The sequence below is a fragment of the Paracoccidioides lutzii genome (genome assembly GCF_000150705.2).
Source record: "Paracoccidioides lutzii Pb01 unplaced genomic scaffold supercont2.11, whole genome shotgun sequence".
In the NCBI taxonomy this organism is placed as follows: domain Eukaryota; kingdom Fungi; phylum Ascomycota; class Eurotiomycetes; order Onygenales; family Ajellomycetaceae; genus Paracoccidioides; species Paracoccidioides lutzii.
The window spans coordinates 616,282-643,180 of record NW_015440957.1 but is presented as its reverse complement, the minus strand read 5'-3'; the positions used below and the strand labels follow the sequence as shown (position 1 = coordinate 643,180).

Sequence of the window (26,899 nt, the reverse complement as noted above, 5' to 3'; positions counted from 1 at the left end):
ACTCGTATGAACCTATGTTGGCCAAACGCCACATTAAATGGTTCCCTTTTCAGTAAGGTTCTCAGTCAACTGTTGACTGATGAATGATGTTTGGACTAATCACAAGGTACCGTTTCATGCCCTGCCTTTGGTAACTTGTCTTGTTGTCAAGAGATTGTCTGTCTGGCACTATTCTATTTCTTTTTTCTTTTTTCTTTTTTTTCTTTTTTTTTTTTTTTTTTTTTTTTTTTTTTTTTTTTGCGCAATTAAAATACCCAGAACAAGCTTTCTCGTCATATCGATCTTAGCAAACCCGAGGGCCAGATTCTTTCCATTGCCAGATGGTCATTCCGGGAATCCATATTCAAGTGAGGGGAAGCTCCCCCAGAGCCACGCCATATCATTGTGGGGATATAAAAAGAAGCTGGTTACACTTATGGAGCTGTTCACCAAGTCCCGTTTTCTCTCGTGTAGCCGCGGCTTTCTGCAAGAGCCTCATCTGAAATACATTTTCCGCTTTGTAACTCCTCCTGAAATGCAAATCTAGCACAGTCCATCTTTCCACTCCACAGACATGGATGCCGCAGAAAACCACGCCGAAAACAGTCCCCAAGGATATGAAATTGACAAAGATGTAATATTCGGCGGCCGTCAGCGGAAAGTCAAGGTCCTGATCATTGGTGCCGGCGTCAGTGGAATTCTCATGGCCTATCTCGTCTAGAAAGATTGCCAGAACGTGGAGCATGTCATATATGAGAAGAATAATGACATTGGCGGTACTTGGCTTGAGAATCGTTATCCGAATTGCGCCTGCGATGTTCCGAGTCATGCGTATGCCTACAACTTTGCGCCAAATGTACTGTACCCTTGACCCATACATACATTGTCCTTCTGGTAACTCCTTTAGTTGACCATGTTCTTATGTTCGTTGATATTCTATTTTTTCTAGCCCGATTGGCCCAACCTCTTCTCAAAATCTGCAGATATTTGGAAATACCTCGATCGTGTCTGCGACACACTTTTAATCTGAGGAAGTACATGACGTTCAACACTCTAATAACAGGCTCATATTGGGAGGAAGAGGAAGGCGAATGGAGGGTTACCTTGAGACAGATCGCCCCTGACGGCACGGAGAGAGAGACGGAGGAGAGATGCAACGTGCTCTTGAATGGCAGCGGTCTGCTTAACAACTATCAATAGCCTGATATCGAGGGCCTCGAAAGGTTCAAGGGTCGGGTAAGTTATTTTTTGGCCACATCGATCATTGCGAGTCGCCGATCAACTCCTCGCCCTGACATGATATATATATATATATATATATATATGTTCAAAATATATCCTCCATGATTGATGGAGAGGTATGCTGCTGGTTGGCTTTTCCATGCTAATATCCAGTTAGATGATCCATAGGGCAAGGTGGCCCAAAGATTACCAAGAAGAACAATGGAAGGGTGAGAGAGTGGCGGTCATTGGAAGCGGCGCATCAAGCATCCAAACAGTGCCTGGCATGCAACCACATGTAAAACATCTTGATATCTTTGTGCGAACGGTATGTCAAATGGTCCTTTCCCAGGCGTTGGATAGCAACAGATAGCTGACGACAAAAATAAAATAGGCAATCTGGTTTGTCCAGATTGCAGGGCACACCGGAACGAACGGAGAATACTCCGAAAAACAACGACAGATCTTCCGCGAAAACCCGAAAGAGCTGGTCAAAGAATCGAAATTCTTTGAGAACCAAATTAACGAGATGTGGTCTATGTTTTACCGAGATAGTGAACCGCAAGCCCAGGCACAGGAAGCGCTAAAGGCCCGCATGGCGGAATGGATTAAAGATGAGCGGCTCCTGAAAGGTGTGTTGGCAGCCCGATATCTGCAATAGCGAGAGTGAACCACACTCATTCACGGGCCAAATTACCAAAAAATAAATATGCAGGCCTCACACCCAAATTCAGTATAGGATGCCGTCGCATCACTCCCGGCGATCCATACATGCTAGCCATCCAACAGCCCAACGTTGATGTTCATTTCACAGCCGTGAATAAATAAATAAAAATCACAGAGGATGGGCTCGTGGGAGAGGACGGGGTGGAGAGGAAGGTTGACACCATCGTGTGTGCCACGGGATTTGACGTCTCTTACCGTCCTCGTTTCCCAATCGTGGGCCAAAATGGCGTTGACCTCCGGGATAAATGGGCACAATGTCCAGAAGCATATCTTGGGCTTGCTGTTCCGGGGTACGAGAAACACTCCCTCCGAACTCCCTGAATTAACCGAGAGCGATCTTATAACCAGGAACTAGATTTCCAAACTACATGACCTTCATCGGCCCGACGTGGCCTGTCGAGAATGTAAGTTCCATCAAGAGGGGTTTCCCCATTATTGGGAAAAAGAGTCAAACTAACCTACCCCCCCAACCCTGCCACAGGGTTCCGTCATGGGTCCTCTCATGGAAGTCGGGAACTACGCCATCAAGCTCATCAACAAGATCCAAAATGAGAATATCCAAAGCCTTACACCGCGCCAAGACATCACAGATGCCTTCAACGAGCACGCCCAGGAATGGGTCAAGCACACTGTCTGGACCGACGACTGCCGTAGCTGGTACAGAAACAACGAAACGGGTCGTGTTAACGCTGTGTATCCTGGCAGCTCGCTGCACTATCTTGAACTGATAAGTACGCCGCGCGTCGAGGATTACACCATCAGCTACGTGAATAAGATGAACATGTGGAGCTTTTTAGGGATGGGAAAGGCGCGGCCGGATGTGAACCCTCATTCCGATTTCAGCCCGTATCTGTCGGAAGAGAATATTGATCCAAAGTGGCTGGAGGAGATTTGCGGGAAGGGGAAAGGGGAGAGCTCGATGACCGGGTTGGTTACGTCTTTGGGCATGGGGGTAGTCGGATTGTTCTTAGTTCTCGACACTTGGGCGGCGGATGGCTTGGGGAGTGTAGATTTTTACCGCCTGATTTATTGATATGTCTGCGTACACTATCTCTTACTATCTCTTACCAGCCGACGGACGACGACATTAAAAGAAAGAAAGAAAGAAAGAAAGAAAAGAGAGGCGGAGACAATATTACAGGTCAAAAGGGTGTCGTTGAAGAAGTAACCACCAGCCCAAGCCTTATACAAGCCAGTAGAGCCGCCATCTCCAGGGCAGAAAGCATTGAAACTTCAGTCAATCACAACTCAATTTAATGGGTGACTGCAGGTAAAAATCCACGGATAATCGATCGTGCTGTTAGAAGTCAAGTCATGCATGCTGTGTGTGGGTTCCAACTCCACCAGGGTCTTTTGGATAGAGAACCCGGAACCGGACTCCATGTGAACCGGATCCGCCGCTGGTCGTCTAGTTGGTTTATGGCACTGGACTGTAATATCCGATCGCTATCCAGGTGTCGTCGGTTCGACTCCGACCCAGCGGAGGAGGAGAGGATATTATCTCTTTTTTTTCTTTTCTCATTGAACAGCTGCTTTCGTGCTCGCATTTCATATGGAGCACTACGTACGACTCTCGTTCGAGGCCGTCAAACAAACAAAACGAGCGTCTTTCAAACGCGAACTAGTTATCCAAGATAGTAACTAACTGTACGCCAAGGTGTCTCTGTAGACTGGGACTTTCCAAGCAGCCGGAGAATGTCGGAATACGTACTCACTCTGCGCAAAATAGTTGTTATCTCGCACAGCGTTGATTCTTCTTCCAACACCACAATTTCTTTAGATAATACAGACAGGCCAGTCGTGCGTGTCCCGGGTATAGATCTGTGAAATTTGGCAGTCTACCATTTAAATGTGTTTGTTCCAAGAGGGGCGGGCTGTAACTACAGCTCTATATGAAACACAAAATAAAATACAAAAAAGGCTGGGGGGAGGGGAACAGAGACATCGTTGGCCTGGAATGTGGGGGATCCATCGGCGTTGTGAACATTCCAGCCCATACGCATCGGCCGAGAGCCAACTGGTCATTGGGTAGTTAATTAGTTATTCGTTGCCATCATCATCATCATCATCATCAACACCATCATCCGCCACAAGCTCGGCGTTCCCCAAGTCCCGTGATAAACTTCCGCGCATCCATAACCACTATAAGTCTCTTTTGCCGATAACAGGCTTTTTGCTGGGACACAAAATGCAACCGTGCCCTCGACCGAGTTTATTGGGACACAGCTCACGAGGAGAGTTTGTTGCTTTTTCCGATTTATAACTGCGTAGTTGTGTATGTTGGCGGGCACCGGGTAGATATTCGTATCTTTCGGTGTAGGAAAACTGCTCTGGACAGCTCTGGTCTGCTTCTTGGGGGTTTGGCTGGAGATTGACTGCCTCCGCCATTGTTGCATGTGCCGCGGCAACTAACGCTTTTGAAAAGGTCTGACGTTATCCCGAGAGGGGGAGATGGCGGCCAATGTTGGAATAAATACCAGATACTCGGCCCATTTCGGATGACTGACTGCATCTTGTCTTTTTGAAATTTTTTTAATTTTAATATTTTTAATACCCTACAATCTTCAGCTGAATAAAATAATAATAAAAGAAAAGAAGAAAAGAGAAGAAAAACCCCCCCCCCCCCGCGGGTGTCTGTATGTATTTTTGTTGATCATAAACGTGTTGTATGATCTTTCCGATCTTTCTCCGGCAAGGGGAAGGAAAGTAACAAGCGAGGAACGAACAGCTTCAGCTTCACAGAACCCGACTCAAGGGACGGAATCACGTCGATAAAATATACGAAAGAACCTTACGCAGCAACCCTTTCCACGCTGTTCAATCATCATCATCATCATCATCATCATCATCATCATCATCATCATCATCAATTCACAATGGCATATGTCGACACCCTCCTCAGGGACGTAGCAATCCTCGGTCCGCTCAACGACCAAACCCGCAAGATTCTCACCAAGGAAGCCACCGCGTTCCTCGCCCTGCTGCACCGAACGTTCAATCCCACCAGGAAAGCCCTTCTTCAGCGACGCAGCGACCGCCAGGCAGAGCTTGACCGAGGAAGCCTTCTAGATTTCCTCCCAGAGACCAAGCACATCCGTGACAACGATGCATGGAAGGGAGCCCCCCCGGCCCCGGGTCTTGTTGACCGCCGTGTGGAAATCACAGGCCCCACGGACCGGAAAATGGTGGTTAATGCGCTGAATAGTGATGTATATACATACATGGCTGATTTCGAGGGTAGGCTTCTCCCTGTTTCCCTTAATATACACCGCAGTGGTTATGGAATAGATATACGATATTGTTGCATGTGGATGCTATATCTATCCTCATTGTGAAGATGTCGTGGTTTCACTGAATCAACTAACGTGGCAAGTTTTCAGATTCAAGTGCTCCCACTTGGGATAACATGGTCAATGGCCAGGTGAACCTCTACGACGCCATCCGCAGACAGGTTGATTTCAAGCAAGGCGGAAAGGATTACAAGCTCCGTACCGACCGGAAACTCCCCACCCTAATTGCTCGCGCTCGGGGCTGGCACCTTGATGAGAAGCATCTGACCGTCGACGGCGAGCCCATGTCCGGCAGCTTGTTTGATTTCGGCCTCTACTTCTTCCACAACGCAAAAGAGTTGGTCAAACGGGGTGCTGGCCCTTACTTCTATCTCCCCAAGATGGAATCCCACCTTGAAGCCCGTTTGTGGAATGATGTGTTCAACTTGGCTCAGGATTATATCGGAATGCCCCGAGGAACTATTCGGGCCACTGTCTTGATTGAGACTATCTCTGCTGCTTTCGAGATGGATGAGGTGAGCATGCAAACGCGGTTTTGGACAACGCAGTTTTACAACGCATTGCAAGTACAATTCCTCGCGCTAACACTGCCCAACCTGAACAGATCATCTATGAACTGCGAGACCACAGCTCGGGCTTGAACTGCGGCAGATGGGATTACATCTTCTCCTTCATCAAGAAATTCCGCCAAAACCCCTCCTTCGTCCTCCCCGACCGCTCTGACGTCACCATGACAGTTCCCTTCATGGATGCCTATGTCAAACTCCTCATCAAGACCTGCCACCGACGTGGTGTCCACGCAATGGTACCACCTGCTGCTCTCTGTAAAACTGAATGCATGGAACATATACTGACTCTCACAACAGGGTGGCATGGCCGCTCAAATCCCCATCAAAGATGACCCCAAGGCCAACGAGGCCGCCATGGCCAGCGTCCGTGCTGACAAGCTCCGGGAGGTGCGTGCCGGTCACGACGGAACCTGGGTTGCCCACCCCGCCCTGGCCAAGATTGCTACCGATGTCTTCGATCAGTACATGCCCACCCCCAACCAGCTCTTCGTTCGCAGGGAGGACGTGCACATCACTGCCAACGACCTCCTGAACACCAACGTCCCCGGCAAGATCACCGAAGACGGCATCAGGAAGAACCTGAACATCGGCCTTTCGTATATGGAGGGTTGGCTGCGTGGTGTCGGATGCATCCCCATCAACTATCTCATGGTTCGTTGTTTTGGTCCCCCAACAGAATTATACTATTCTCCTGTTTCACCATCCGTAACAAACCATACCCCTAACAACCATTCTCAAAATAACAGGAAGATGCCGCCACCGCCGAAGTAAGCCGCAGCCAGCTGTGGCAATGGGTTAAGCACAACGTCACGACTGCTGAAGGCAAACGCGTCGACAAGGCCTATGCCCTGAAGCTTCTGCAGGAGCAGACCGACGAGCTTGCCTCCAAGGCGCCCAAGGGCAACAGATATCAGCTTGCCGCTCGCTACTTTGCCGGCCAGGTTGCTGGTGAAGATTATGCTGATTTCTTGACATCGTGAGTGTCCTCCGTTGTTCATTGAATCACCCTACCTTGGCGTTTTGTTCATTGAAAGTGCGATGATTTTTTAACCACTTCACTTCCGATGCAGATTGCTCTATAACGAAATATCCGCCCCTGGAAGCGCTGCCAAACTGTAAATTTGCTCTCAACATAATGGCATACCGGACTGCTAGTGTCAGTCGAATATGTAGTGTTTTTCTTTTTTTTTTTTAACCCCAAAAAGCTCTACAAGGGACCCGCATCCCAACTGCGTTGATATATGGGTGTTGAGTAAGGGACAACATTGATCGTCAGGAGGGAAATTGAATCTCACACGCTTCAAGTCTAGTGATTTTTTTCTTTTTCTCTACTTTTTCTTTTACTTTCTCTTTTTTAAGAAAAGAAAAAGACTGGAAAGAAAAATTAATCTTTCATACTCTTGTATATTTCCCAACATGTTTATTATCTGGATTTTGTTTCCATTGTGTTTTCTTTTGTTACCTGTGTTCATCAAAAATTGGATTCGCCATAGCTAACTAGTTACATTTTGAAATGACTTCAGCATGTACAGGAGAGATTCGTATGGATTAAATTCTGGCCCAACGGGAACTTGACACAAGGCTTCTTTTCCAAGAGTGTAACACATCCATCCCATGGTCAAAATAAATATACCCCGCCATTATATATATATCACAGGACCCCTCTTTTCTAGCTGTTTCCAAAAAGTTGTCTCTCAAGGTCCTAGAAGAATTTGCTTAAATTAGGGATTACGTGATCAGGTTGACCTCCCCGTTCTCCCTCTTCAATATCTTCCACGTCTCTTTCTTTCTTTCCTTCCCTTCTATTGTCATCCTCTGCTCACCATCATCTCCTTGAAACAAATGGATATCTACTCTCCCCTTTGGCGGGAATAATAATATGTGCAAACAAGAAGTCCATTTAATTGAGCAAGTCATATCGATTCACTACATGATACCAACATAAAAGCCAACGAACGCTACTTCACAACTGGGGGTGACAGCTCAGCAAAGTGGTGATGTCTGAATTCCTCAACGCTTTTCTTCACCAGCTGATAAACCAGAGAAGAAAAAGAAAAGAAATACGGTACCAACATCCCTTTCCCCCTTTCCCCTTTCTCCCTTCATTTACATATTTATCAAGACCTTCATGGCATTGTGTTGCGCCGCAGCGCCAAAGACGTCATATGCCTTTTCACACTCGCCGAATGAAAATTCTGTCCGCGAAACGAGAAAAATTATCAGCTCAACTATTCACACACACACACGTATATATATATATATATATATATATATATATATGTGGGCAAACAAAATTCAGGTCCAATACATGACCCGAATTTGGGCGGAAATTGCAGGACGGGCTGGCTACTTACGGTGCGTTGAGAGTTTGGAAAGATCCAATTTACCAGCTTTGAACAGCTTCAGCAGCATCGGAGTGGTGACAGCATCGACGAGCCGTGTGGTGATAGCTGTTCATTTATGATACGGTAAGCACTTGTCCATTTTACAACCAAGCACCATGTGCCAGATACATGGAAGGTCCCATATCGTCTGCTTTGACAAGCGGGGCAGAATCGGATGCTTAGTTCCTGTATACTTACAGATATTCCTATCCCACAACTTCTCCAAGTGCAAATCCACCTTCTTGCCATGCACACCAACGTTCGCAATAACCCCTCCAGGCGCAACGAGATCCTGACACAACTGGAAAGTCCCTGGAACCCCCACAGCTTCAATAACCGCATCGAACCCTTGCCCATCAGTTAACTTCATCAATTTCTCCACAGCCTCCGTTTGATTCTTGCCGTTGACCGTCTCATGGGCCCCGAAGCTCCTTGCCATGGCCAATCGCGTGTCATCCAGATCCACCACAACAAGCAGGGCCGGCGAATACAACATTGACGTCATCATCACAGACATCCCCACCGCACCCGCACCAATAACCACAACCGAACTTCCCGGTTTCACCTTCCCATTCAATGTTCCGCACTCTAACCCGGTGGGCATGGCATCAGATAACATCACTGCATCGGACAAGCTGACTGTGCTAGGTAACTTGTACAGAGAAGACGCCGCATGCGGAATGCGCACGTACTCCGCCTGCGTGCCGTCGATAGTATGGCCTAGAATCCACCCACCCGAGGTGCAGTGCGAGGACATCTCTCTCCGGCAATAGGAGCAGCCTCCGCAGGCCGTGATACACGAGATGAGCACGGTGTCACCGGGCTTAACGCTCGTAACACTAGTTCCAATCTCCTCCACCGTTCCCACGCCTTCATGGCCTAGGATACGCCCGGGAATCGCAGTTGGTACATCTCCCTTGATGATATGCAGGTCCGTACCGCAAATCGTGGTGTGCTTAAGTTTGACGATGGCATCGGTTGAGGATTGAAGAGTTGGGCGCGGGCGGTCTTCCAAGGCCACCTTGCCTTGGCTTTGATACACCAATGCTTTCATGCTGGCGAACCGCTTAGTGGTAAAAGTTGGATGATTGAAAGAGTTAACGCCAGAGACAGGAGACCGCATATATTTATTTCCTGGAATCGATACAGAAGTCGAGGAGACGATGGAATGGGAAGGTCTGGACGAGAGAGTCCTCAGAAGCCCCGTCGTATGATACTTTCTCATCCCAGTACCGGGAAGGAAGGTTCGTGGTGATGTCAGCTTCATGTTTTACGAGTTAGTCCGCTGGTGCCGGCAAAAGTATGCTATGGTTTCTTGATACTGTGGGCCTATTAGCCGTGTTTCTCATTAAGCTAGAACAAGAATTCGCAGCGATGACCATGGTCTCTTTATAGGAGATCAAAGTTTGCGGATGAATGGACGAATCCATAACGGGCTCTGAGAAGCAGTGGCGATTCGGCATATCTCCGGTATACCTATGCCAGAACCACTTCCAAGCCCCCGCAAACCCCGCATGCTCTAACTTTGGAGACTTTCTTCTTGCCATGGAATAAAATGAAAGTTTCGTGAAAGTTTGGTGGGGGTTGCATTTGGTTAGCGGCGGAAAGTGTGGGGACAGAGGCCGTGAAACACGTTTCTCTTGCCTTGGATATTATTATGATGCCTAGGTAGTTTTGGTGTTCATGTTATGTACGTACGTGTGCAAGAAGCAAACACCGAGTACCTACAAACCAAGCTATCCAAACTCCATACGACGACTTTCCGTTTCAATTTCCTGGTAAGAAGGCCAAAGCTAGAGCTGAGCTCCGTATCATGTTTTAGTTAGCTAACTAACACAACTAGTTAGTCGGTTTCTAGCTAAACGTAATCCACTTCCCGAGCAAGCCAAAATCCCTAAGTTCAACTGATAAGATTTCAACTGAAAGATCTACTACAACCCACAACAACTTATTAAATTAAGCTTCTAAGCTTCTCCTCTTGTTAGACCCTCTTTTACGTTGAATTCAATTTTTTTTTTTTTGTGCGCTTCCCTTTCTCATTTACATACTAAATATATTCTGATATTACTACTTCATAGTAATAATAACAGTGCTAAATATTTTTATATTTATAAATTACAATAATTTAATTTAAATTCTTTTATTAAATTATAAAATGAACTTTCAAGGTATTAGTTTATAAAATTCTTGATTTTATTAAATCTCCCTGTGTAATTTGATTAAGATTATTAAGTAAAATATTTGATTATAAGATTTAAATGTCTAAAAAATACGAAACTAACTTTTCAGAGAACAAATTCTTAAAATTGATATTTAATTATTGAATGATCTTGATTTAATTAAAATTATTATAAATGTTTTTAAAATTTGAAAATTTTTATCCGAGTTAAAATATTTAAAAAATGATATTTTTAATAATATTAAATTTGAACTATATTTTCTGTTTCAATTAAATATTTTTAAAATAGTAAAAAAAAATATATCTAAATTATTAAGATGGGATAAATATATTAATATATATAGTGAATAATTATCATTTATTTATAATAAATAATAAATATATTTTAATTTTATTTATAATTTAATTATTTAAAAACTTTATTATATCAATTTTCTTATACTTAAATTTTTTAAAATAATATAGGAAAACAGAACTTTCTCTGATATATTAATTAACTCATAGTAATTTATTCTCAGTTTTAGACTAAAAATCTTTACTTAGTTATAGTAATTAGTAATAAAATATCTTATTATCAATCAACCTTATTAAAACTATATATATTTCCAATTAAATCTTTCATATTACAGAAGTATTTATTAAAATTTAAGTTAACTTTTATTTTTATTGTGATTATAGTATCTGAAATGATTGCTCGATATAATATTTAATCGTAACATAATTTACTACGAACTGAGACCCTTTATCACGTGACTTGAAACTCTATTTAGTAATCCCTAACTGACTCGCTTAGCTCTCATATGGGTCTCCTTCGCCCCCGACAACCAACATAGACGTGCAAGACCTGTCCAGGTGTCGTACACAAGCTTCGTACAGTGGAAGGGTCAAGAAGTAACGCCACATTTATCCATGGATAGAATCCACTGCGCAAGAACAGCCTCTTCATGGTTCAGAAGGTAGTAGCAGTTTTTGTTTCTTCAAATCAGCAGCATGTTTGTTCATACGACTAGTAAATATAAAACAATTTAGACTTGTATGACAATTATTACACAACCTAGCAGCTGTCCATTGGACTTAATCCCTGGTTTTCAATAATTAGCTAAAAGTAGCCAAGGGGCAAGTTGATTTTGCACTCACAACTAGCTGCTGAATCTGTGCTGAGATATTAATGCACGAAGGGTTGAAGCTTGCTTTATTTTAATTGGTGCTTCCTTTAACTTAGGCTATGTCACGTGAGGTAGCGTCTCGGTTCGTGGTGAAAAATTCAAACTCATCATAAAGAAGCTTAACTATAAAAATGAATGAATTTCACAAGTCAATGGATGACGAAATATCGCCTTCGTTGACCCTCCCACCAGTCAAACCCGGCCAACAGAACAGTCAGTTAATAAAAGAAGATGATTAATCATACCCCTCAATAAACGTCAGCTGAGAATAATTCTCATTTTATTCAGATTTTTTTTTTAAAAAAAAAAAAAATTCCATTGAACTACTTGATATTTTTCAAACTAATTTATGTGTTTTAAATCCACTCTTACAAATCAATCACCGAGTCGATCGATAATCACGTGTATAATGTGAGACATTAAAAAGATGTACAGCCTCAGAGATTGAGAAAATTTTTCTTATTTTTAACAGAAACTCTTGTGAGCTCAGGTCTTCCCTCTATCCCTGTAGAGTTTCTTGTCTTTTTAATGTGTATTAATGACATTCCCACACGTTGAAGTTGATCAACTAGAAAAGATTGAGGGTATTATTTGATTTGGCTGCCTGCTCAGGGTGCTTGCCCGCACGAAGTGTGGATTACGTTAGCTATAATCTATCAAGAACAACTAACATTTGCTGCTCCGCTTGCGCGGGTGCTCACAGCCATTCTACTCATTCCACATTGCTCCGCTGTTCCAATTTCTGTCCAAACACCCTTTCTAGCTAATACAGAGCACCAACTAAACCATTGGTCGTTCGCTTCTGGCACTTTATGTCAACAGACCCATCAATCCTTCACCAGTGCCAATTTCGAAAAATAAATATCAAGGCTTCATCTCTCCCGGTTTAGTGTCACTTTACCAAAGCCTCTGCCTTCTTTTCAGCTTTCAGCACAGCGGCCTTAGCCGGGTCCGTAGCTTCATGAGTCATGTCCTTGAGGGCTGCTTTGGCTGAGCCATCGACAGTCCGCCTGTGCATGAAAATGCGAATAACTTGCGTGAATCCCACGCATCCAACGAAGAAGTTAACAGCGGCAAGACTAGACAGAAACGGGATGATATCAGCCACTGTATCCAAACACAGAATAAGACAAAGATTAAAGGGTCAATAATTTATAGAGAGCAAATTGGCGCGGCGGAAGTCCATGCTGACATAACATACAGGATATTCTTCGGTTTAATGATGAGACACCATCTAGTCCAAATTGCGCCGGTGGCCATCAAGGCAGCGTTCTGAGTTAATGAGAGCTTGTCTGCAGGACGCGCAAGGTCAGAAAGACCAGCTAGAACAAGAACCCACTGTGGGAATTATCAGCGTCTTGAGTCAACAACTGCCAAGATGTGATATAATGCATCCCACAAAGTTTGTATTCATTCCGAATGTAATGCATTGCATCGATTGGGAAGGGCTATCAACCAGATGTAGCATACCTTCATAATGGGAGCCCTAAATATATCAATGAAAACAATTACATGTCAGTGCTGGTTCATTCGTAATGGAATAGACATGTGTAAACGGAATTTCTAATTCTAATATGTCCTTGTTTACACATTTGGTCACATACCAAAAATGCACCGTTTTCAGCCCAACGGGACTGTTCCATGACCGCTGAAGGAAACTCTGTGCTGGAGCATTGGAAGAACTGGCTTCGGTACTCTGGAACCGCCGCGCTCTCAGTCCCTGTCTACGGAATGGAGAAGCTATGTTCTGGAAAGCAGCTCTGGAGTTCTGGAAGAAGCGGAGGCCGACTCTCGAGGAAGACATGATGAGTGGAAGTGTGTATTTGCGGGAGGACCAAGGGGGGTAAAGGGAGGCAAAAAAAAGAGAGGTAAGTTGAAAAAGAGATCTATCTGAAGAAATACAGCGTGAGGGAGATGACAGAGAGTCTATAAGTCCACCGAATAAAAAGTACACGAAGAAAGAGATCTCTTAAAATGTACAGTCGGTTCAATTGCAAAGTTGGAGATTCCGATATATACAGCAGAGATCCCTCAGGCGGTCGGTTGCTAACGACTTACATACTAAACTAGTTCGTTAGCAAGCAGTGTGTTGTGCAGCCAACCAGCGTCGAAAGCACTGAAGGCGCAGCTGGATGAGTCATCCATCACGTGAAATCGCTGCTTATCTAATGACGGAGATCATCACATCGAATTGTAACTAGTTAACTTTTACTGAACAGCAAATTTGGAACGTCACATTCGCGATTGAACTTCTCTCTAACAACGGCAATTGAGCTGTATATAGACTGCTTTTCCTACCTCACCGTGATCCACTTAGATCCTCCACAATGTCTGCACGATACGCCTTTAGCAAGAGCGTGAGAGAGCTGCGATTCCTCTTCTGCAACACCTCTGCACACAGTGACGCAACCAGGTCTGTAACTTATTTTTTGTCTATTTTGAATATGCAACATTCGAAGCTATCGATATGGAATCAAATGCTGATTGGATTTGGAATGTAATGGGTGCATTCAGGGCATTCTTGAAACGAGCATACCCAACTATGAAAAAGAACAATCCATTCATTCCTATCATGGTGCGAGAGGCATTGGACACCGAGCCAAGAGTGTTTGCTAGATACGGTATGCCTATTCTATTCCCCTTGGATTGAGGAGCTGAAACCATAGACTTTCTTTTGCAACAATTGAATATATGGAAACTGATGTGGCGATTGCAGAAATGGGCGTTGAGAAGCAGGAACCCTTACTAGGTATGCACATCCTTTCGGACTCCCGGGGGCTCCTATATCGACTAAATTTGCGGAATTTAGGCTTAACGGATAAGGAGATAGAGGAAAAGGTCACAACTCTAGTGAGGGGCTCGATATAGGCAGGCCCACGATATGCCTCCTAGCTACCCATTTCATTATTTTTAATACGATTCTCTGCCCATCCAATTTTCTGTGTATATACTCGATGAAAAATAGAGCGAATGATTTCTTCCATATTCAAAATGCCATGCATGAGGTATTGAACCCCCAGAGAAAGAATGTTCTGCGAATTGCAGAAATCCCGGAATTGTCTGAAATTGGGGCAAACCAACCAATTCGTCACAGAAAAGATAAGAAACGGGAACCCGAAAAGACCGCTGACCCAATAATCTACTTCATTTGTCATTATGCAGCAACCTCTCCAAACCTAAACTGCGCCCAACTCATACTCCCCTCCTTGAGCGTCCACAATCTCTTTCCGACATCATCCCCTGCAGCTCCAGCGCTCACATGGATGGGCAACAGATGATCGAACATCGGATGAGCCTGTCTCGCATCCCCACGCTTCAGCAGGTCAGCCAACGCCTGCTCTCTCTGCGCTGGCGGCGCGGTGACAGCGTCTTTAAGCGCTTCATCAAAACTCGTCGTATAGGGCATTGGCGTGGGATCGCCAAGCGTAAACTGAAGATCCCGTAGGTTATGCACTGCCATCCCTGAAGCGATGATTTGGATGTTCTCCTCGCGCAGTTTGGCGACGGCCTGGCCAAGTCGGTAGTGCTGGATTGGATCTTCGGTTTTGAAGAGTGAGACTTGGACCACTGGGACGTTTAAAGGGTTCTCTTCCGGATCGAAGGCTAGATTGGTCCATTTAGTCATGTTTTAAAACTTGTTGATTTCATGGCAATAATCGGGCTCGAAGCTGAAACCCTGAGAGAAAAAGGGGCATGTAGGCAAGACAAACCGCATTTAAAACTTGCCCAAACCCCATGGTCCAATCCTCTCTTCACACCTTCCGCCTTCATACCAGCTCCTTTGATAGCATCAATGACCTTCTGCGCGATCTCGCTACTCCCAACATTCGGATATTTTTCTTTATAGTAATGTCTTGGGAATCCATAGAAGCTATTATTTGCACCAAATTAGTCCGTTTTATATATTTCCCTTCTTCGTACCCGTTTTACTGCTCCAGACCCCAGGTTCTGCCCTGGGGAAGCAACAAAACTAGCAACCTGAAGGAGAGAATTGGCGATGAGACACAAAATATGAACTTACTCATATATCAACTCCGTCATCTCAGCATTGTTCACATGAATCGTGTCCCTTGACGATTGCCAGTGGGCAGAGAAGACCACTACGGCACGAGGCTTCACCTTGCTGGTGATTTCGCGCCCGATTTCCTGCAGTTTACGGTATGCGGGTTGGTCTTGCTGGTACATGATATCTGGCTGTTTGATATATGTGTATTAGCAAATGTCACGGTCAATTGATGATTTCCCTTCTAAGGTATATATATAACGGTGCATCAGAGAGAAACGGCAACCCCAAAACTCCACCCTTGAGAGGAGCTTGGAAAAGAAGGGAAAAGGAAAAACTTACTCCCCCATGACTCCAAAAGTAAACTGGGATCCTCGCCGGTGGAGACATCACGGCCACACTAGCGCTTTTAACGAGAGTCTCTCTAATATTTTCTCTTGTAGTAACAACGTTGTTTAACACTACGCATTTGCGTTATGTTGGAAGACCTCCCGAGATTGGGTAACCGGGCCCGCACAGTTGCTCTCAAAGCAATAAGAGAGAATGGAGACACGATGCACGATATGGAAATTCCAAGAAGAAAGGTGGGAATGAAGAGCTTAGAGGCCGAGAGCCGCTGCCTGGCGGTGCAGCCGGAGCTTGGACTGTTATTGCTATTGCTGTTCGATCGAGAGGGAGGATTATTATTTTGGCATGCGTTATCCTATACTCTTGATTTATTTTTATATGTTGCTATGTTACTGAGATGAGTGGGAGCGGGGAAAGCGGACGGCGGAGGGGTTGATATCACTACAGTTCGAGGCTCGGATTTAGCAAGGCCTTTTTTGATCCCGATGATGAACAAGTTGACAGCGGGGGATGGGGATGGTGATTTCAGTCAGGCAGAGGAAGTATAGGTTGTTCTGGTGAACTTACAAATCATCTATATTTACTCCTCTTCAAGTACAGAGGAACTCACTAAGACCGAATTAAGAGCGGAAGATCGGCTTTGAGGTGGTCGGCGGCATTCGATCGGAGGGGCTGAGCAATCGGAGCCAGCATCGTCCGCTCGGATTCCACTGTTCAGCAAAAAAACTCGCACGCTTGGTTGGCATCATTGGTTAGGATTCGGTGGGCCCGCATTCGATTCACGGATGATGCAATCAGTTTATTTATTGGAGATGATGTTTCTTTTTATTTTATTTTATTTATTTATTTTTTTTTTTTCGTTTTTCGGCAGTATATCTATGTACCTACGGTGGAATGATGACTTAAATTCGGTAGAGAGAAAATAAATTATATTAATGATGTAGTTACCGGAAAGGCGTAACAACCGAGTCATACGATCAAAAGCTGCTATATCATACACGATTTCAACATTAAAAGTTTGAAAGGAAAAAGATATAACGGGAAAAATGAAAATGACCCCAATAATGAGATGAAAGATTCAGGCATTTTCTCCAACAGTCTCTATTATCGCCCAATTGAGATAACATTCGTTATCCATGGATGCCATCCCGTAGAACCACCAGCACAAACACACCTAAACATTCAATGTATCCCAACATCTATCATAAACGTATATTTCTGTCGCAAACGTTCAGTACCTGTTGATTCCATTCAAATTAAGCGTGTTGGGTCCCATATCAACCCCAATCTCGCCGTAGAATATCCGCTTTGCATATCCCTGAACCCTAGTCCCAAAATCCTATATCCGGCATTTATTTAAGCATGGCGGCACTTGGCGCAAGAAAGGGTGAAAGGGAGGGAAACAAAAATAAAAGAAAATTAAAATCAGAAGTATAAAAGGTACAGGAAAATAAAGGAGGGAAGAAACCTAAAATTTGAAACGCGGAAAGTTAAAGCATGAAAGGAAGAGAAAAGATGGGAAATGAGTTTATCAATATATAGTTTTGGGAGAAGTATTTGAGTAAATGGTTGGGAAGAAAAACCGAAGACAGAGGGAGAAGGATGAAAATAAGAAGAGAAAGTTAAAAGAAGAGGATGAGAAGATAAAAGAAGAATAAGCAGGAAAGGAAGAAAGATATATACTGAAGTTTTAAGCATTCTACCAATGGGGCATCAAAAAATCGTTTTCCATCCGCGTCTTGACGCAATGTAGGACAACCACGAATTCAGGGAATAGTAAGGCCATGGCAAGGCAGAGGACCACTGGCAATATCGGGCAGTGAATGTTTCACATGACGATGCAATCGCCGTCCTTTTGGCTGTTGACTGCCGAACGCGAAACTTTGGTTTTCTGCATTTTGGCACCACCGCGCTTGAGGTCCTCGAGACGTTCGCGGGCCTTCATGAAATTTTGTGCTGCATAAGATGTCAGAATGCGGGTACTTAGATGAATATAGAAATCGAATAACAGTGATCTAGCCACATAAACATTCCCTCTTTATTTGCGCAAATGGAAGTAAGAAAACGAGAAACACTTACACGATGCTTTCCAGTACCACCTCTTGGCATCCTCCAGATTGGCCGGCACACCAATGCCAACTTCAGTGAAATAACCCATCGCATATTCCGCCTTCGCCAAACCAGACAGAGCGGCTTTACGTGCCCACAAATACGCCTCAGTGTCGCTCTGCTGTAAAATGCCCTCAGCTCCGGTAAGATACCAACCACTAAGCGCCAGTTCGCCCTGGTGTTCGCCCTGCGCAGCTGCCTGGGTGTACCAGAGTATACTCTGCCGTGGATCAACAGGACATCCGAGTAGGCCATGCTCATACGCAGCGCCAAGACGATATTGCGAATACTTATAACCCAGTTTCGCCGCTTGTTCCAAAAGCTCTCTTGAATACGCTTCATCCTGGATGATGGCGTCGTTTCCGTTGGGGTTTTCATAAAGGAGTGCAAGTTCATGGAGGGCGTGGGGATTACTCTCGTCTGCGCGTTCGGCCGCTCGTTTGAGCCAGGATACCGCTTCTCGAGGGTTCTTTTGTTGGCCTAGTAAACCCTTTAAGAGGATCATGCCCATCTTATACATCGCAGGGGTATCTCCTAATGCTGCGGCGCGCCTATACCATTGTACGGCTTTCATCGGATCTCGTTTTGTGCCTCCGCCCCCCTCGTAGCCCATCTCGCAACAAACGGCTAATCTGTAGGCAGACTCTGGATGACCAGCCTTTGCAGCAGATTGGTACAGCAAGAATGCCTCTTTAGGGTCCACTTCTAGGCCAAGTTGGCCTTCGCCATAACAATCGGCCAGGTAAAACATTGCCTGTGGGTACCCTGCAGTGACTAGCTTCTTAACAATTTTGTGCGCATCAAAAATATATCGTTCACGGTTCTTGTTTCTAGTTTTTATATCGGCCCTTCCGTTGTCATCTATCAAATATATGGAGGCTTCAACGAGCTTCTTGGCTAGGAAAAGTTGAGCCTTGTGATCTGATGGATTGCTCTTAGCCGCTTGTTGGATACGATGGAGCTCTTCGTGAGTAATGGGCATCGGGCCGGCTCCATCATTTAGGAATTGGGGTGGTGCTCCCAGACCCGTTTGGGATTGCACCTGTGCAGGAGGGTTATCATATTGCCTAATAGGGGGTGGCTTTGCCGTATTCTCAAGACCAGGACGAAACGGAACAGGATGCTTGGGAAGGGCGTCTGGGTTTTGATGCGGTGGATCTGCCAGGGTGACGCCGGTGCGATAATTAGACGGCGCATTCTGGTACTCTGTATGGTTATCTGGGTACGACATGGGTGTGCTTTTGCCCGGAGGGCCATATTGATTGGGTGGAGGACGAGGATCATATCCACCCCGCCCGCTCCCCCCACCGCCTCCATGATGTGCCGGGCCAGGAGGCATTCCTCGACTTTTTGGGTGATGAGGATAACCACCATTTGTTGATGGATCATAATCTTTAGGTTGCCCCTGATCGTATTTGTGGTTTGGAGGAGGAAGGTCGAAATGGAAGCCAGCATTTTCAAACTGATTAGTTGGTGGATCCGTAGAGATGTTTGGAATCGGAGTCGGGCCGCCAGGTGGACGATAAGCAGTGTAACCCTTCCCCGAGTTGGGGGGAGAAGATTCATCAGCGCCGGGTTTGTCAAAAGGTACAATGTTGTCATCCTGAGTGTCCGGCATCACACTGAAATTCGGCATATCTGAGTCTGTTTGATCGTTAGGCGTGAAGTACTCGTCGAGGAAGTCATCAGGCAGGTCTCTATTGGTGTCTATTGAGCTGGCTCTGTTCTTTTGCACAGGCGCGATATCGGGTTTCGTTCCGCTAGCTGTATTTGGACGTGGTAGAGGTGGTTCCTGCCAAGTCGGTTGTCCCGGGTACTGTGGGCCAGTCGGGCCTGGATTGGAGGGCATAGTCATGCTCCTTTTGGGTCCGGGCAGTGGCATCGAATCAGGCAACGGTGGTAGAGTTCGAGCGCCAGGTCCACCCCACTGCGGCATATCTAGCTGTCGTTGTGGAGGCTGGCGCGTGGAGTTGGATGTATGCGGTCGTTTTTCAGGAGACGGTCTCATTGAGGAATCATTTAGATCGAGATCACCAATCCGCCGGTCGAGCTCCTTCGAATTACCCCGTCTCCCTCTCGGGAAAGCGGGAAAGGGATTATCAAATGAGAGTTTGACAGGCGACAACGGTGCACCATCGTTAGCTGGTTGTATCTGTCAGTATGGGGGACCAAGAGCCGCTACCGCTGTGCCTCGACTTACGCTGTCTTGGTCTTTGTTGAATTGGTGGAGGTCTAGGGAATGATTTATCGAAGTTAGGGGGTAATGGTCCTGGCCCTGGCGGTGGTCCATTCACAGGACGACGGTCACCATATCCACCCCGATTTGGAGGCGGACCTCCACGCCCTCGATTTGGAGGAGGGGGGCAATGTTCATATGGTCCACGACCTCCCGGTCCCCCGCCATATCCGCCACGCTCGTCGTAATACTGTCCACTGTCATCGTAACCTGGATTCCAAGTTCCAGGGCCATAACCCCCTCGTCCCCGACTGGGATGTCCGTAATACTGGGAAGGTGGTGGCTGATCGTTGTATTGTCGAGGGGGAGGCCCTCGATGCGGATATGCCATGCCAATATATGCAATAAAAGGAATGTGCTATATATGAAATGAAATGTTCACAACTCAGGTTCACGAACACTGGAATCGTAGGAGACGTATAGCACTTCTCTAGCTGTTAGATATAAAAATGAGCAAAAATTATATCCTGGGAAAAAGTTGCACCACGGAAGAAGGGTGAAAGAAGCGTAGACGATGCAGGCAGTTGGAAGAGTGAACGAAAACTGTTAAATCGAACCGCAGAGGGTACGTATTCGGGAGCAAGTGATTCTCGATACAAATATTCTCAGATATATATTGGAACTACGTACGGTGTAGTCATATAAACGGAATTGCGCGTGTGCCAGAAGACGCGAAAAATATAATCACAACGGGAACGTGCCGACAGCACATCCAAGTTGGTATCAACGTAAAAGTCACAGTCAGCAGATAGCCCACCGGGTAAGGAGAAAGGAGATGCAAAAAAAGGCAGGGTGTTGATAGAAGCCGCAAAATCTTAGATGGGCCCCATGTGCTGCTAGTCGTACGAGAGGAGAGGATTGGTGCAGCGCAACGCAGGGGCCGCCAATCAGAGCCGGGAGAGTTTCTGCTCGTTCGATACAACCACGCCAAGCGACCGATGAGAAATGTCTCTGTAGCAGCCACCGAGCAGGAAGTCCAGTGGAGGCGACAGAGAGGCAGACAAGAGGGGGAGTCTGCCACACAAAACGAAGATGAGAGAAGGAGATGGAGACGAAATGGGATGAGGTATAAGTTGGAAAAACGTGACCCGTGGTATAATGTCTGGTATTACCCACTATCACAGCTGCATACGGCCCGTACATATACGGGCCATTCAATGGGTGGTATTTGTAATACCATACGGATTACGATCAAAAATATGTTACAACGTAATCCGTATGCCCTGCCCACCAATTCGCGGTAAACACGCAAGAAACTCTATAAAGACGCAGGGAAGAATTGAACTCGATATTCTGCTATTAAAAAGCAAGAAATACTCTCAATTTGGAAACTGCATACTACGATGTTTCAAAGTCAATTCTTAAATTCATAGCTCCAAGGATGACCTGTACGGAGCAGTTTACATACAAACATAATCAAATCAACAGAAGCTGAAAAGAATCTAATACTGAATTCTAAATTTAATTAAATGAGAATCATCCCTCTAACCAGCATTTATTAAGAATATGATTAAATATCTTCTCAACTTATAGTATTTCAAATGTAGAATCATTCTGAAACAAAATTCTATAATTATATGTTTTAATTTGTCTTTATATATCAAATTTACAAAATAAACAAATTCTAGTTTAACTAGGTGTATGTCATAGTCATTGACTGCATATACTCAAATTAATAATAATAATAATAATAATAATAATAATAATAATAATTCATCTTTGCTTTTTTTATATTAATAAAATCTAAATTTTATATCTATTTAAATATTATATAAAGCTTTAATGTTATCATTTCAGATGTCATAATTATAAATAAGATAATTATGAAAATAGAAGTATTATTTAAAAATAATTTGAAATTTTAAAAATGTAATTACTGTATATGAAATTCAAATGAAAATTATAAACAACTTTAATAAAATTGAATTTATAATAAAAATTTACATTAACTATTAAAATTATTATTATTTTATATGAAAATACTAGTTAATAGTTCTAATTAATTGTTAAGAAAAAATAATAATATTTAATTTATTTAATATATTGTAGCAAGCTTTATTTATATATTATATTTATTTATAAAATTTTAAAGAGATTAACTAAATAAATTACTAAATAATTAAAAAATAATTAATTTGATAACTAAATTATAAATAAAATAAAAATTTTTAATAATTGATTAAAGGTATTTATAAAATTATTATTATATATTTTTTTATATTGAGTAATTATAATAATTATTTTATATCTAAATTTAATTATATTCATAATAAAAATTAAATTACCTTTTTTCATATACTGATATATTAATTATATTTTCTAAAAGTTTTAAATATCAATATTTTGATAGTTTAAAGTAAGCATATAAAGATTTAATTAAATAGTAAATATGATTTAAAATTAATATTACTAAAAAATTAATTTTTTAATATATATTTTATAATATATGCAAAAGTAATTAAATCTCAAATTATTTAAAATATTTTTATAATTACTAATATTATAGTATTAGTTAATTAGTTAAAATGTTATTTAAATCTGATCAGATTTTAAACAACTAAATATTTAATTTTATATATTGATTTCTTTAACTAGTTAGTCAATCTAACAATTTTTAATTATTCTGTGTTATAAAAATCATTTAATTAATAATTTCTATCAATTTTATCAGCAGATGAATATAATCATAATATTATAAAGCAGAGACTTTAAAGCTCTTTCTACAATCTAGTAAAAATATGAATCAAATTAGAAAGGCTGGCAAATTCAGTAGTTATGATCAATATCAGCATTATCAAAAAGCAATATCAGGATAATATATGCTGTGAATGAGAAAGAAGTAAAAAATGTATGATATCTAGCTACTAAGCTTATTATTTCACTTGCTGAGCCTGCTGAAGAGCCTATCATTCAACCAACCCATGTTACCAGCAGCAGAACCTCTACCATGCTCATGAATTCCACCGACTGCAATACATCAGTATAAGATGTCCTGAACCTAGTTTAATTTAATTAATTAAATTAGTTTGCTGCAGAGCGTAGATAACTTGGGTTAAAATCTAGGTATTTGGTATACGGTGATTTTGGAGTCACTCACTCGTTATTATTTGACTGGAACAGCAGAAGGAGAATTAATTTAAATACTTCTATGTTCCGCGGTATTAGTTACATTACCAAGGACCCAAAAGATACGCCAAACTTGTTCCTTGATATCTGTATGCCAGGTTCAAAGTTTCTATGCAAGGATATCACTGCAAATCGGGCACATTTCTAACGGAGCATTCGGTAGCCCACTGCTGACATACAAACCGGGTTAGATTCCACTTGTTCGGCTGCGTCGAGCAGAATAATCTTTGGTTAATTAGGTAGGTCAAGGGGTAAAGAGGCAGCTCCGAAATTCCATATTACCTACCGTCTTCCCTAAGTTAGCTGCCGAGAGAATGAAAATTTTCGTCTCAGTTCTCAGGGAAATTAAGAATGCCAATTATCTATCTTTCAACCACAATGTGCAGGGCGTGGGAACATCATAGGTTTTGGATATTTTGCCGTTCTCCAACCATTTGGTTGACAGTGGCATTCTTAACGATGACGAGCATGAAATTGCTACATATTCGCATGCAACCGTTTCTAATCAAGTTATAGTGACATGGGTGACCCTGGCAAGTGGAAGCTAATCCATTTTGCTTCTTCTGTTTTGGAGGTATTTTCTTACAGTTCATAAACGCCCTTGCCCAGCATGATGGCAGTGAGACGCCAAATGCTTTCTGAGAACCTATCAAAAATAAATAAATAAATAAAATAAAATAAAAAGAGTCATATCAGCTGTGGTTGCCAATAAGGCGTCCCACACGCCCATATCCATGCAAGGGAAGCTTTGTGTCATGTCCTGCAGTCTCCCTTCTCAGAGGGATAGCAACTAACACCCTTGGGACCACGGACAAAATGGTCAAAAAGACCCATGGCTGATCCAGGGTTACATTCTAGAATGATGGGAACTGTCAGACGGGAATGTAGTTTGCTATCCATGGATACAGCACGCGGTTTTTTGTAAACGAAGTATCAGGCTTATATGGCTCTCATATTGTGAAACAGCGCAGGACAATCATGATCCAACTTTCATCGCGTCCTGTTCCGTATATGTCTTCGAGAGTGATGGGTGCCTATATAAAACAATATCTTCACCCCACTCGATCATGAGAAGCTCGGTGCACTTGAATTTCCACCTAGTGAGGGGGCCAAAGGATGCTAATTACTAATCAGTTGATATGCTTCGATCACAGCCTGCGTCCAAATCATAGTGTGAGGACGAATGGCAGTGGATAGCGCTGGCTTAGGGAATTGGCTGCTTTGATATAGTGAAAAATAGGAGAGAATCAGAGCCCATGGCAGATTGATTTTAAATCCAGTGCCAGCACAATTAAAACGGGAAATGCAGCATTTACTCTCGACCACCTGTTCAACTCATACCGTCTTAGTTGCAGACACCTTATGGCTCCTATAAGGTACTCTGGGTGCTGGCTCCACAGGAAGAATTCTTAGCAGGATACATGACCTGGCTTGAAAAATTTCACAAGTTGCAAGATCGCCCCACAATTGCGTATTTTTCTTAAGATCATGCCATATTCGAAAAATCGAAAAATCTGCAAATTCGCTAGGCCCAATAGCCTTCGAGGTCAGAGCTACAGTCAACTTAATACATGCGCTACTGGACAAAACTCTCACACAAACCGACACGGACTTCCACATTGCATCCAGCTCAATGAGCCTCTCCTAACTGTCTGACCTCTTTTTCCCATTGCTCCCACCTACTCATCAGTAAATGAACGACCTTCCATCATCCATGGATTGCAGATGATATCGGTAACATCTGACCCCTTGCTCGGAAAGTCAGCAGAGAGACTTACGAAGAAAGTAAAAGCATTTCTCTTTGTCCTTGTCGTCACCGTTAATATACGCCTCGCGATCCATGAGCGAAGCATCCAGCGTTGGAACAATATTTGTCAACTTGCCCGGCGCGGAATAGATCAGTTGATAGGTCCATGTATTATCCTGAAGCTCTTCAAACGAAGAACCAACAATGATTTTTGACAGAAAATACATCGCGAACACTTGTTCCGGGATGCATTGTGAGATTGAGAACTGTCATTTCACCACGCAGGAGACTGCGCCCGGTGTATGCGCTATCTGCTCAGCTCCTCAGAATGAGGGCACGATGGCATTTTTGGAGTATGAATGCCTCTGGCGGCTTGAGCAGGTTTTGCGACATGTAGTTGATTTCTTTTTGAGTTCTGGCTCTAAGCAAACACAGTTATTCATTTGGGATTGAGAGAGATGAAATGTGAATATCTTGAGACCCAGAAAATAAATTACCATCGTTTATAAAAGTATGAAGATGTAAATAGATATCGTGAGAGCTGCATTTCCAATCTTTCGAAGCTTTTTTTGACCAGCGGCAACTGTGTCGAGGATTCCATTGATCCATCAGATGGTGAAATTTCTGGCCCTACGCACCGCCACATGGCCCAAGACGCTTATATAGACTCAGCCACTCGAATACACTCTGGAATTGACGCCACATTATGGATATCACAACCTTCTACCTGTCATTGCTCTTTGGTCAGTTTTTAACGGAAGTTTGAGCGGTTTTCAACACAACGATTATCAGCACATAATCACATGGAATTGACTTACGGGTTCGATTGCGCCAATACCAAAATATCAGAAAGGCTCCGTTTGTAATCCGGCCCGAACCGCCCGAACCGCGCATCCCTTCCCAATCAACTCCCATCCCATACCGCTGCGTAGCCATGCCCAGGTTAGGTACCTCGTTGAAGATGCTAGGGGTGTAAGTCTCCCATATGTATATCTCTCGCGATTACTGGTGTTTAGCCCGGTGGGGTTTTTTTTTTTTTTTTTTTTTTTTTTTTTTTTTAATTTAAGCTAACAAATCTCTCTACATAGTGGAGCAGTGCTTTGCATTGGTGGACCAGCACTCGTTCAATATCTCCGGCCGACAGAGGAGGAATTATTCAAGGTACGCTCTATGTCTCCAGCTATCACCCATTAGCATATGGCCCGCCGCGAATCGACCTTGTTAAAACAAGAAATCAAATTATAGAATATCTAATCAACCCAAAAATCCTTTAGAGATTTAACCCAGAACTCCAAAAACGGAACCAGGAAACGCGAGAAAAGAGGCAGCAGGACTTCGATGACTTCGTCATGCGACTGAAAACGCACGCAAAATCGGATAAACCTAGTACGTTCCAGCTGCTGACCATTATACCGAACTTATTAATTAAAATCCCCTCCCGCGTCTCATCCCCGTTACCCTATGCCCCCTTCTAAGATGTTATTCGAATTAACCTATATCGTCTCAAAACACAGTCTGGCTAGCCATGAAGGAGTCCGAAGCTACCAACAAGAAACAAACCAAGCTGCAACGACAGGCTGAAAAGGATGAGGCCGAAAGACAAAAGGAGCAGATTAGAAAGGAGCTTGCGGAAGGATCATAAAACCGGCATTGATCTTCAAAGATCCAATGAAGGCGTTTTGTTTTCTTTGACCTCGTGGATACCATCGCTTGATACTTTCCGAAATCCCCCGCCGGTTCGATGTCTATAAATACTCAACACCTTTGTTGAAATATCACAAGACAACTACGGTGAAGAAGGGTGATCCTTGAACAA

The 26,899-nt window shown here is 43.5% G+C and overlaps 11 protein-coding genes and 1 non-coding gene across 12 annotated transcripts; 6 read left to right on the top strand and 6 right to left on the bottom strand.

The window, feature by feature from the left end:
• Positions 1-553: 553 nt before the first annotated feature.
• Positions 554-2,959, top strand: PAAG_04544 (sterigmatocystin biosynthesis monooxygenase StcW; the record flags this gene model as incomplete). Its single annotated transcript, XM_002793588.1, has 9 exons — positions 554-667; positions 701-840; positions 963-1,137; positions 1,180-1,215; positions 1,379-1,528; positions 1,595-1,832; positions 2,042-2,216; positions 2,282-2,330; positions 2,408-2,959. The coding sequence occupies 9 exons, from the start codon at positions 554-556 to the stop codon at positions 2,957-2,959; spliced, it is 1,629 nt and encodes a 542-aa protein (XP_002793634.1).
• Positions 2,960-3,323: 364 nt separating this feature from the next.
• PAAG_11886 lies at positions 3,324-3,410 on the top strand. The gene has a single exon. It is a non-coding gene; the product is annotated as a tRNA-Tyr (tRNA).
• Positions 3,411-4,006: 596 nt separating this feature from the next.
• Positions 4,007-4,314, bottom strand: PAAG_04543 (hypothetical protein; the record flags this gene model as incomplete). The annotated part of the gene is made up of 2 exons (XM_002793587.2): positions 4,007-4,068; positions 4,158-4,314. 2 exons carry the CDS (start codon positions 4,312-4,314, stop codon positions 4,007-4,009), a joined length of 219 nt encoding a protein of 72 aa, XP_002793633.2.
• A 488-nt stretch (positions 4,315-4,802) lies between these two features.
• On the top strand, positions 4,803-6,765 carry PAAG_04542 (malate synthase; the record flags this gene model as incomplete). Its single annotated transcript, XM_002793586.2, has 5 exons — positions 4,803-5,163; positions 5,307-5,731; positions 5,821-6,021; positions 6,083-6,436; positions 6,532-6,765. 5 exons carry the CDS (start codon positions 4,803-4,805, stop codon positions 6,763-6,765), a joined length of 1,575 nt encoding a protein of 524 aa, XP_002793632.2.
• A 1,126-nt stretch (positions 6,766-7,891) lies between these two features.
• Positions 7,892-9,436, bottom strand: PAAG_04541 (alcohol dehydrogenase; the record flags this gene model as incomplete). Its single annotated transcript, XM_002793585.2, has 3 exons — positions 7,892-7,980; positions 8,140-8,235; positions 8,368-9,436. The coding sequence occupies 3 exons, from the start codon at positions 9,434-9,436 to the stop codon at positions 7,892-7,894; spliced, it is 1,254 nt and encodes a 417-aa protein (XP_002793631.1).
• Positions 9,437-12,406: 2,970 nt separating this feature from the next.
• PAAG_04540 (hypothetical protein) lies at positions 12,407-13,318 on the bottom strand (the record flags this gene model as incomplete). The annotated part of the gene is made up of 4 exons (XM_002793584.2): positions 12,407-12,593; positions 12,716-12,852; positions 12,985-13,000; positions 13,119-13,318. The coding sequence occupies 4 exons, from the start codon at positions 13,316-13,318 to the stop codon at positions 12,407-12,409; spliced, it is 540 nt and encodes a 179-aa protein (XP_002793630.1).
• A 523-nt stretch (positions 13,319-13,841) lies between these two features.
• On the top strand, positions 13,842-14,382 carry PAAG_04539 (NADH-ubiquinone oxidoreductase 105 kDa subunit; the record flags this gene model as incomplete). Its single annotated transcript, XM_002793583.2, has 4 exons — positions 13,842-13,927; positions 14,029-14,135; positions 14,231-14,263; positions 14,324-14,382. 4 exons carry the CDS (start codon positions 13,842-13,844, stop codon positions 14,380-14,382), a joined length of 285 nt encoding a protein of 94 aa, XP_002793629.1.
• A 286-nt stretch (positions 14,383-14,668) lies between these two features.
• PAAG_04538 (extradiol ring-cleavage dioxygenase) lies at positions 14,669-15,907 on the bottom strand (the record flags this gene model as incomplete). Its single annotated transcript, XM_002793582.2, has 4 exons — positions 14,669-15,117; positions 15,225-15,385; positions 15,536-15,708; positions 15,860-15,907. The coding sequence occupies 4 exons, from the start codon at positions 15,905-15,907 to the stop codon at positions 14,669-14,671; spliced, it is 831 nt and encodes a 276-aa protein (XP_002793628.1).
• A 1,786-nt stretch (positions 15,908-17,693) lies between these two features.
• PAAG_04537 (hypothetical protein) lies at positions 17,694-20,541 on the bottom strand (the record flags this gene model as incomplete). The annotated part of the gene is made up of 3 exons (XM_002793581.1): positions 17,694-17,821; positions 17,945-20,116; positions 20,175-20,541. 3 exons carry the CDS (start codon positions 20,539-20,541, stop codon positions 17,694-17,696), a joined length of 2,667 nt encoding a protein of 888 aa, XP_002793627.1.
• A 43-nt stretch (positions 20,542-20,584) lies between these two features.
• Positions 20,585-21,454, top strand: PAAG_11885 (hypothetical protein; the record flags this gene model as incomplete). Its single annotated transcript, XM_015847455.1, has 3 exons — positions 20,585-20,618; positions 20,689-20,775; positions 21,030-21,454. The coding sequence occupies 3 exons, from the start codon at positions 20,585-20,587 to the stop codon at positions 21,452-21,454; spliced, it is 546 nt and encodes a 181-aa protein (XP_015702943.1).
• Positions 21,455-25,015: 3,561 nt separating this feature from the next.
• On the bottom strand, positions 25,016-25,310 carry PAAG_04536 (hypothetical protein; the record flags this gene model as incomplete). The annotated part of the gene is made up of 2 exons (XM_015845295.1): positions 25,016-25,077; positions 25,115-25,310. 2 exons carry the CDS (start codon positions 25,308-25,310, stop codon positions 25,016-25,018), a joined length of 258 nt encoding a protein of 85 aa, XP_015699521.1.
• Positions 25,311-26,017: 707 nt separating this feature from the next.
• PAAG_04535 (CBP4 domain-containing protein) lies at positions 26,018-26,725 on the top strand (the record flags this gene model as incomplete). The annotated part of the gene is made up of 4 exons (XM_002793579.1): positions 26,018-26,055; positions 26,172-26,244; positions 26,358-26,469; positions 26,598-26,725. The coding sequence occupies 4 exons, from the start codon at positions 26,018-26,020 to the stop codon at positions 26,723-26,725; spliced, it is 351 nt and encodes a 116-aa protein (XP_002793625.1).
• Positions 26,726-26,899: the final 174 nt, after the last annotated feature.